The following is a 10,840-nucleotide window of genomic DNA, read 5'->3' as shown; positions in this document are numbered from 1 at the left end:
TATATACATATAGGCTTACTTTCGCATGTTATGTGGCCTTCAATGCCAACATTTGACTAGGAATAATTGAATTCATGAACTGTTGCTCCATAATTTCTACAAAATATTGGACAAAGAGCAAAACAACATATTTTAGTCTAAAGAGAAGGACTATTATTATATTGAAAAAAGTATTGAAACACAACAAACCAATTACGTCGTTATAATTACTCGCAAGAACAGTTAGTGTTGTGAGATAGTACGTATGACGAATACATTTTTAAAAACAATAGTTAATGTCATTTTAGTGGCAGAATTTCAGTTCAGGCTCCCCAGGAATGCCCCCCACGCACGCACGCACGCACGCACGCACGCACGCACGCAGGCGGTGGAAGGGATGGGCGTGGCCAGGCTGCATCTCGCTCACGCGCATGTTTTGGGACGTTGGTGCGCGCGCACGCTCCTGGTCGCGACGACTGTAGCCTGACGCGAACGTGCACGACCATCTCGATTGGAAGATCTTCGGAACCGAGCAGGTGGCAAACATGAGCAAAGTGCACGGCGGGATGAAATGCGTCAAATATCTGCTCTTTGTCTTCAACTTCATCTTTTGGGTGAGTCCATTCTACATCAGCGTGGGGAGGCTGGGGGGGCGGGGGCGAGCCATTGATTGAAATGACATCATTTGTATTGTTTGTTGCAAGTTATCCAATGGCAGTGTGCTGTGCATACTGCCATTTATGCTTTTTAATGGTACATTAAAATGGTGGATTGCATTAAAAAAAGAGCAAGCAGTGCAGTATGTTGTTGTTTACAGTACACAATTTGCATGTTGCTGCTGCAGAGAACAAGCTGGAAACCCACCCATCCACCCCCACACAACACACACACACACACACGCACGCACGCACACAAAAACATCTATTATAGGACTCATTCATTACATTGCAAGTACAAAAAAATGAATTTGACTAATTTTGCCTGGGAATATTTGGGAAAATTTAGCACTATTCAGATTTTCTGGTTTTGTTTTTTTTATTCATTTTCCGAACATTGTATCCTCACAAGAGTCGCAGGGGGCGCCGAAGCCTATCTCAGTTAACTATAGAATGTGAACCTGAATCGGTGGCTGGCCAATCACAGTGGTTTTGTGTTTTACTTTTCTTAATTTGAAAAAGTGGTTTCGATAGCGTTATTTTATTTTATTAAATTACGATTCAATTTATTCTGCAAGTTTTGATTGGTTTATTTGGAATAATTTTCCAAAAATCTAGAGAAAAGTATGATTGTATAAGGTAAAATCTTTTTTTACAGAAATTGTGGTTTAGGGCAATCATAGTGAGCTATATTTCATCCAAAATGCAAACAAAAACATATTAATAACAGACAAGACAAAGCACGCATGCTTTGTCTTGTATGTATCAACTACTTCCAGGAAGTAGTTGCTGAGTGCAAAATGAACTTTTTTTTATTTGTCCAAAACATCATCTCCAAATGTCTTGAGTCTCTGAAGAATATCATTTATATATTCTTTGCGATATTCCAACATGTGTGACATTGAGCGGTGACTTTATCACAGGAAACGTCCTTAATCTGTTCGTCGGCTCGTTTGTTTTGGTCCGTCTCGCTTTCTCAGGTGTGATCAGATAAGACCACCCGCAGCCAGGAGCCTCTTAAATTGGAATTTCACATGATGTAATCATGCAAGGATGTATAAAAGAAGAATAATTTTCTCTTGTGAGGGTAAGCGGTACAGAAAAGGAATGAATGAATAACACAGTATGAAAAAAAATTCAACAATGAGTCATATTCATTCATTTTTTCTACTGCTTTTCTTAATTTTTGGCTTTTTTTATGCCTCATTGTATTTAGTCTTCCGGCTATTTTACAAATAAATCCCGTTTATATCACGTAAGAAAATTAAATGAATGTATCCATTGTTTTTTAACGACCAAAAATAGTCGCTTAAGGTTTTAGTGTCAACTTTTAAATAGCTGTCCGCTGTAGTTAAAGGGTTTCAATCCGTACTCATATTAGGTGAGCAGTCGTTTAATTGATTATGCATGCAACTCAATGGCGTCAGTGATGAACTGGAGAGAGTGACCATCCCATTGAGAAGACCGCGGGTGGCGTCCGTGTCAAACGAGCACACCAAACAGCGTCTCTTTGTCGCAAGCAGGCCGTGGAACCGACGGCTCTTGCCACGCCGCCAAAGGAGGCGTAACGTTCCCTCGTTAGCTAGTTTTTAAGGGGGTGCGAGGAGCCGACAGGGCGGGTTACGTCACCCCTTGAAAACACCCAAGTGTTAGGCTGGCACGGCCTGTGGCCCAAGTGCACCATGGGAGAACAGCAAATGAATGGAGACGCTATACAGATGGCCAAATTAGGATTTTGGCTAACAATTTTTAAAAAAAAAATAGTTTTTTTTCTCTTCTTACGACCTTTGACCCTATACATTGTCATTTTTAATGAATTCAAATTATTAATCATTATTCACTGCTCATTCTTGTCAGGGTGGCCTGGAGTCCGGGCATTATACATAAATGTAAAAATATAGTTAATGTTAATTAAAAGGCATGAAATTTACTTGGGAAGTTGTTAATGCCAAAGACATTGCTAAACGTCCAATCCATTTTCATGGATCCAATTCAACGTCCTATCCCTTACAGTCAAAATCGATTGGACATTAAGAGCCCAATTTGTTAAGTGAGTCCTCAGTAAGGGTTTAAAAAAATAAATATCATCATTTGTGCTTGACACGGTTAACCTTTGACATCCCGACTGCATCATTTTGTCACTTTCTTTTTGTCTTACTTCATTGGACATTGTGCTCCTCCTTCTGGTGCGCCCATCTTGACCACTTGGGGGCGATATAACAGACTTATAAGGACGATTCAAAGTGAAATCAAATGTTTTGCTGTTTTATAGTACTACAAAAGTGATCGCTTTCATTTTGAAGACGTTTGAAAAATGGCTTTTCCCCAATGTCGTCTGTACAAACATTCCTGAAAATTGACTCGTTTATTCTTTGCACCCCCGCAGTTATCCGGCTTGCTGGTTCTGGCCGTGGGACTTTGGCTCCGGTTTGACCCGGAAACTGTGGAGTTGCTGACGGGCAACGATGCCCCCGAGACCTTCTTCATTGGTACGTAACCATCTAAAATATTTCACGTGAAATGAAAATGTTCCATCAGGACAACTTAACACACAGCGAACGCAATTTTCAGGTGTTGATGAGGAATATTGTATTCAGCGACGTCAGTACTTTGCAGTCGGCTCTTTTGTTTAGGAAAAACAACAGCTTGCTGCGCTCCCGAAGGGCTTCGTTAAATTTGCGCTGCCTTTACTCGCTGGAAGGGGGTCCGATGATGAGGCCCTCGGTGTGCCGCCCTCGGGGGAGCGCAACAGTAGGGATGATGACATCCCAGCAGAAAGGCTGCCAAAGAAAGCTAGAAGGGTGTTTGTTTGGAACAAAAGAGTAGGATGAGGATGCAGTATGGTGCTGCCGTCCGTCATCAATCTGGTCAAACGTTGAATTGCAGTTGTGTAAAGTATTTTTAAAAGTAGTTTTGTTTTGTTTTCTTTTCTTTTTTTAAAAATATTTGGCTGCCAGTTAGGGTTTGATATGTCCGAACCATTTTGATAAATGAATTATTTGGTCCTCCAAGTCGAAATCATACGGAACATGAGATAGTTTGAATGAATAAGATGTCTATTATTGTCAATGGCAGGCAATGGATAAAATATTTAGGGTGGGTTTGAGATTTTTTTTCATTTGTATATATATATAATCAAAATGAATTGAATGCCAAGTGTTGTTAATGGAAGGCAATGAGTTAAAAATAATGAGCGTCACTCATATGCACGTGTGGAAGTTTTAAAAAAAAAGATGACTTATCATTTTCATGGCCTAAATGCAAAACTGCAGTTTTTATTTCTTTTAAAAAATGTCATGGTGAAATCTGTCAATAAAGAAATTCCCAAAATGTATTTACATATACGTACAGTAAATATATATTGATATATTTTTTTCAACCTGAAAAATCTACATGAAATTTCAATGAAAAGGAATTTAGGTAATCCAAGATCCAATCCACATTGACCCCCATTTGACAAACAACAATTTTAAAATGCACCAACGCCCACTTTGTACTATTTAAAGTTTTATAGGACTGTTTGCAGCCTATTTATTGACGCCATTTGGCTTGTGTTTATCTCCCCAGCCGTGTACATTCTCCTGGGTGCTGGCAGTTTAATGATGCTGGTCGGCTTCTTTGGTTGTTTCGGGGCAGTCCGTGAATCGCAGTGTCTTCTTGCTTCAGTAAGTTCACTCCACGCATTCTTAAACCTACACATGATTGAATTGTAACCTTTGATTTTGTCTTGAAAATCTTTATTTTAGTTCTTTGCCTGCCTGTTGATCATCTTCGCCGCTGAGATTGCCGCCGGCGTGTTTGGATTCATCAACAGGGAACAGGTAGAAAAACAGGGATGTTGTTCAAAAGTCATTTTAATAGAAATATGTATCTTCAAAGATTGTGGAGGAGGTGCAAAAATTCTACAGCAGCTCCGTCGGCGACGTGTCCAATCCCAACGCCACTGCCATTGCGCTCATTTACCACAGAACGGTCAGTCCAATAGTTTCCGCTTTTAAAAAAAGGATATTAAAATGAATAAAACATATTTGAATGTGCAGCTCGACTGCTGTGGAGGCTCGACGTCGGCAGCTACATCTGACCTGTGCGAGGACGCCCCAGAGGGAACTAAGGTAAAGATGAGTGATATGTAATGGCGTCCACTAGATGGCGCTCTCAAACTGATATTTTCCCACGACTTTTCGTGAAAATTGGACGTCTAAGGTTGTCATTGCTAGGTAATGAGTAAAAAATTGACATATTTACATAATAATAACAAAAGCATAATAAAGAAAAGGTATTCATTCCTCCAATTTGATTTTAAACGCATTCACAGGACTGTCTGAGCGCCATCACGGATTTCTTCAATGAAAGGCTCCACATCATCGGCTACATCGGGATCGGCATCGGCGGAGTGATGGTGCGAATCCCCATTTTGTGTCCGTGACGCACGCATCAGTGGAAATAATATTCAACATGTCTGTGTGATTTCAGATCCTAGGGATGATCTTCAGCATGGTGCTATGTTGCGCCATTCGGAACAGCAGGGAGCTCATATAGCAGAAGACGTTGGAGAGTTAGACGGATGCCTTCGCTACGCATGTAACAGACGCTTTCTGCTTGTGGCACGCTCGTGTGACATTCCTGCTGTAAATACAGACGCCTCTTTTTATGTCCTACGTACTGTGTGCCTCGTTTTGTTGGAGGACTAGTCGGCCTTTTCTGTAGAATTGACTTCATATACAATGTACAACGTACTCCATGTGCCTACTGGACAAGCTTTGTGCCGTTAATGTGGGCCAGCACGTTTTGAAGAACTGGTTCAAATTTTAGCTTGCATGTGTTTTGCCTTATTGACTACTGAGCTTCCTATTGCATTAAAAAAAATGCATGTCTAAGTTCATATTTATCTTTAATTCATTCACTGCCAATCCAATTGTGTAAATATGAATTAAAACCAGCATAATAGTGAGATGTCCAATAAAAAAGGCTCAAATAAATCTTTCAAACATGCAATAAGTACAGTAATAGTAAGTACACTTGTGTGTACTAGTAAAATGATAGAAGTATTTCGGTCAACATGTGCTGCTTTGTAATTGTGTGTTGTTACTAAAATAAACAAACCAACAAAAGGGATCATATTGCATTATTTAATTACATGTGTATCATCATACACAGTAAAAAAAAAGTTGCATGTAGTCTAAGAATACTTCCAATGAAAAGGCATCACTGCAGGATGGGATTTCATTTCTGTGAATATGCTGGACAATATAGGTAAACAAACGGAGGAGACATTGACATGTTGGTAACATGACTCTGTACACTTAAAATTGACTTCATGGGAGGCCTTCAGTGGCATATCCCACAGTAACAAATGTACAAAGAAAACTTTCAGCTCCTTCCGCCCTCATGGAGGTGGAAAAAAAAGAGCTACTGGGGGGTAAAAAAAGAGGCAAAATCGCCACTCTGCGCTCGAAAAAGCTGCCATACTTCAAACGGTGGCCGTAATCGAGCGTAGTGAAGCAAAAGTGTTTCAAGTGCAACACAACTCTTCTTTCTCCTTACGTGGATGTAAATGGATAAAACGGAGCTGCCAGTAACGGGCTTCCTTCTTGATTTTGAGCGGCCCCCTTACGTGGGTAGAGGCGACCTCTCACGGCGTCAGGACGCTGAGAGGCGAGTTGTCCAGAATGTATTCGCCCACGCCTACAAAGTACATAACTTGGGCGATGCCGAACAGAGGCGCGATGACCAGCGCTCGGCAGCCGGCGCCCTTCAGGAAAGCGGTGGGTCCTTCCTTGCGCAGGATTTTGCTGATGCAATCCACAACTCCGCTGTAAGTCTCTTCAGCGGCCCCTTTGTTAAGTGACTGCAATCTGGTCTTCACCACTGAAAGGCGACAAGAAGTAAAACGTTTCAAAACGATCGTTTCAAAATGCGTGCCGACAAGTGTCGCCGACAACTCGAGGACTCACCGTCACACGGATTGACGGCCACTGCGGCGGCGGAACCCGCCGTGCAACCGGAAAGGAAGGCCCAGTAGAAGGGTGACGATTGGTCAGCGCTCGGCCGACCGAGTTTGTTCAGGTTGGCGAACAACGGGAAGTAGACCACGGAGAAAGGGACGTCCCTGAAATGCACAATACATCAAAACGGGTATTAAAATTTGGAAGACTTAAGAACTCATTGGCTGCAACTGACAGTGTGAGAACTCCAAATCATTTTGACTGTGAGGGGCGAATGCCCAGTCAAAGTGGATTGGACTTCCGGCAACGTCAATGGAACTAAAACATGAGCTAAACTGGAAAAGTTGGCGGTAATTTTACCTCATGAGTGTGGCCCCCAGGCCTTTGTAGAGCCCCTGGACGCCCTGAGTTCGGAAAAGCTCCTTGGCGATCTGCGTCGCCGACGCAGCTGGCGGTGTCGCTATGGCGGCGATGGTTCCCGAATTGTACGAGCGGCTGAGCAGCGGGTTAGTGGCCACCTGCTTGAGGGCTGACGCCATGATTGGTTTTTGTTGCTGAGCGGCTGCGGAAAGACGAGAAATATAGAATGAGTACATCGAGTGGGCATCATGGCAGAGCCGTGATAAGCCTGCAGGGCTTCTAATGCCACAGACTAATTTTGATACCAATAATAGTTTCATACATAGATTTTTAATGACTGGAATTTCACAACAATCTATAGATTTGTGCCCAAATCTCTCTTACCTAGTCGGCCAGCATCCTGTAACTGGATCTTCAGCATTTCCATTGGCGTTGTGACAATCACTTGACACATGCCGGCGCCACACCCGGCCATCATTTCCTTAACAACCGTGAGACCCTGACTGCAAACACATGGAATGGATGCCAGTCAAAATCTATTCACTCACACTGAGCGGTTTTCAAGCAGGGGGGGGGAAGGAAGAAGAAAAAAAACTCACCCATTTTTCGCAAAATGTTGTCGGAATAAGTCGTTGGCGGCCAGTTTGATGGCCTTCTCGGGCGTTACCAGGGTCAAATTGACGGCGGCACCTAAGGGACAAACAAGACAACAGTTAGACATGAAGTCATCACGTTGAATTTCGCACATGCATTAGACAAAATTTCCCCTCATTATCATTAAGACACAAAAATTTCAACAGTCCTATAAGAGGCTAATAAAACACAAAAAGTTTCAGTAAAAGAAGGTTACAGAGAAAGCAAGGAGAGTCCAATAAGACAAAGACATGATGGGAAAAAAAAGAGAAAACATAAAGAGAAAAGAAAAAAAAATGGAGCAAAGAAGAAGTTAGTGAAATGATAAGCAAAAATAACGAGAGGAGACCGTGATCAGACTTTGGCCAAACTTGAAAATGGACTACTGTGAGTTTTCACAAGTCATTTTCAAGATCAGACAAAGCTCCAGAAGTGAACGAGCAGCACAGACATGACGGACAAGGAGTTGACTGACACGAGAGGGCAAAAAAAAAAATACAATAATAAAACAAACAGACAAAAAAAACATGTGCCTGTACTTTGGAATAGAGCAATATAGTAAGAACCATATATGTTTTGCCTCCAGCGTGGCTGCGCCTTATCGGCTAGCCTTCAATATCCCAGGGGGACCCACGTCTGTAATATGAAAAACACAGATGCAGACAAACAGCATTCCTCACACAAGTAGAGAGCCATTATAAAAAGGCCCCCATTTTTCCTTATTAAACACTATATCCACTTTTATTTCAATGATAACTAACAATCAGTGACAAATACAAGTTTAACATGGGCATAGTTATGGACTTGTATAAATTGCAAGGTAAATGTAGTAACCGCTGAAGATACAGAGTTAAAATCCTTTTTTAAAATGAAGACTTCATGAAGTAATGCAGTGTAACTTCCAAAGTCGGGAAAACCATATTTAGCTCCATAGAAAATAATGTGAAATTACACATTGCATCATACATGTATGTAACTAACGCTTTGTCAATTTATACTGCTGATTTAAAAATGATTTCATATTGAACAAAGCACCCATTACGTATTCGAATGCGACAACCTATTTTTTTTAATAATCAAATGATGAATTCAGCCATTCAATAAAAATATATAGTTGCGTACTATCATAATTTAGCTAGATGTATTTTTGTTGGCCATTTGGGGTCGCCATCATCACTTTCCACAACAAGGAATTTTTCCATTTTTAAATGCCAAACCGACTATTAACGACATTTAACTTTGGAAGTTGCATTGCATTATTAGCACCATAAACCTAATGATTTTAACTCATCTGCTGCCATTAACAACTTTAAACTGGAAGTCCCTATTGAAACAGGTTGGACAGCTATAAATACTTAGCTTTACCTAATAATATATACTTGGCGGAAATACTTTACCCTATCTTTACAATAACTTCTTTAAGCAATTCTAGTGATTGTAAACATTATATTTGGAAATTTACCTCTATACATGCCAAAGTATCCCTCGGATCGAACAGTTTTCACAAGGCAGTCCATCCTACAAAAAAAGTGAAACAATGATTAAAATAAAGACCGTTACAAAAAAAGTGAAATAAAGTGTGTTGTTAAAAAATTGAAATAACCAGGTTATCCAATTTGGACTGAAAACCGATTTAAATGAAACTCTGTCATTAACCACGGTTGTTATAAAAAAAAAAAACAGTCCTGATTGAAATCTACACTGTGACTGAACATGAATGAGCTGTTTTTCTTATTGAATAAGCAATTTATTTATCAAAACATGCATGCTAAAAAAAACAGCGGTCAACAAATCCAGGAATTTTAGGAATTGTGCCCAGCCATGAATTACCACCAACAGGGCTTAGCAATACTCATACACCTTTTGAAAGAAGGACACGCCAGGATATGTATAATGCCTGTGGAATGTATATTGTGCAAGTGTACGCAGGTCAAACTCACATGCTTTTGTAGACCTGTTGCCCTGGTCTCTGGTTCTGTAACCTGGTCTTTGCCAAGTCAATGGGAAAGACGCAAGTGACACCCACAATGCCGGCGATACCGCCATTGATGAGCTTGGCTGGGAGGCTGCAAGAGAAGTCATATTTAAAAATGTTAATATCACAGGGAAAGTTTGCACTTTTAGTGTTATTGACAATCCATCTGATTTGAAATGAATTTGTCTCCGGTAGAACTGGAATAATGAAATTGGATTAAATGACATACCTGATCTGTTGCTGAGACATGATGACCTTGAGGTATTGATTTGAAGGTTTCTTGAAATGAAAAACTGGAAAATATAAGGCGCTGTTAAAGGGATAGTTCTAGAAAAATTAAAAAAAATTCTCAAGAGCCACTTCTGTAACCACAACTAACTGGCAGCACTAGTGTAATTGACGCCACCCACAGCGTTTGGGGGCTTATAAACATTCGCCTCTTGAGCCACTGATTTGACGTCACAAAGTTTACAAACAGTGGGCGTAGCCTTCTGCGAATTCCGGAACACCCAAATAAGGATTTGCAGAATCATCGCACGGGGAAGAGAAAAAAAATCTATTTTACATGCAAGCTACATTCCGACAAAAACGATTTAATATGAATACGTATATTTTCAGATTTGTGTGCAGCTGCTCAATAAAAAAATAAAAAAATATTTTTTTTAACCGCCTTGCTTTTATAAAAGTACCTTGGGTTTCAACTCATTGTTATTCACACGTTTAATAAACTAGCTACATTTAAGAATGCAAACTAATGACGGCACTCCTGTTAAATACAGGACATAGTAAGTACCATTGTTCACATACTAATGGGTGAGCATCCGGTTACCAATATAGGCGAAAAACAGGTTAAATAGTCCAGAAAGGGACTTCATTGGGAACTAAAATACACACTGAATCATTTGAAATAATATCACTTACCAAAGATTGCGTGTAGTTATTATTATATAATCGACGTTTAAGTTGAGGAGAGGTTGTCAAGCACCGGCTTCGTCTGAGAGGAATGCTACAATAGAGTGGAAATTTCCATTGAGTCTTGACATTCGACTACAGGAACCCCGCCTACTCGACGTCAATTGGCTGCTTTTAACCAGCTGCCATTGGACAATCAACTTGTTTCTCAATCTTTTCCACCAATGAATTGATTGACTCAACGGGGTGGAGACGTAAAATGAAAAGGCTTTAAAATGAACCAGTCATTGTTCAATGTTAGAAAACTTGCATATCAGGTTTACAGACACAAAATGACACGTATTCAGACCAGTAGTGGTAACTTTTGACCCAATCTACTT

General features: G+C 40.5%; 2 protein-coding genes across 2 annotated transcripts; one reads left to right on the top strand and one right to left on the bottom strand.

Annotated features, from left to right (window-relative positions):
- Positions 1-389: 389 nt before the first annotated feature.
- On the top strand, positions 390-5,750 carry tspan2a (tetraspanin 2a). Its single transcript, XM_077602741.1, has 8 exons — positions 390-593; positions 3,022-3,124; positions 4,203-4,300; positions 4,382-4,456; positions 4,515-4,607; positions 4,676-4,747; positions 4,951-5,034; positions 5,109-5,750. The coding sequence occupies exons 1-8, from the start codon at positions 525-527 to the stop codon at positions 5,172-5,174; spliced, it is 660 nt and encodes a 219-aa protein (XP_077458867.1). The 5' UTR covers positions 390-524; the 3' UTR covers positions 5,175-5,750.
- slc25a55a (solute carrier family 25 member 55a) lies at positions 5,751-10,554 on the bottom strand. The gene is made up of 9 exons (XM_077602740.1): positions 10,470-10,554; positions 9,778-9,841; positions 9,514-9,639; positions 9,036-9,091; positions 7,540-7,630; positions 7,325-7,443; positions 6,941-7,142; positions 6,590-6,744; positions 5,751-6,503 (listed from the first exon to the last, which is right to left on the bottom strand). The coding sequence occupies exons 2-9, from the start codon at positions 9,795-9,797 to the stop codon at positions 6,268-6,270; spliced, it is 1,005 nt and encodes a 334-aa protein (XP_077458866.1). The 5' UTR covers positions 9,798-9,841; positions 10,470-10,554; the 3' UTR covers positions 5,751-6,267.
- Positions 10,555-10,840: the final 286 nt, after the last annotated feature.

Source organism: Stigmatopora argus, chromosome 6 (assembly GCF_051989625.1).
Source record: "Stigmatopora argus isolate UIUO_Sarg chromosome 6, RoL_Sarg_1.0, whole genome shotgun sequence".
Classification (NCBI taxonomy): Eukaryota; Metazoa; Chordata; class Actinopteri; order Syngnathiformes; family Syngnathidae; genus Stigmatopora; species Stigmatopora argus.
The sequence above is the reverse complement of the archived record's forward strand: the minus strand, read 5'-3'. Positions and strand labels throughout refer to the sequence as shown.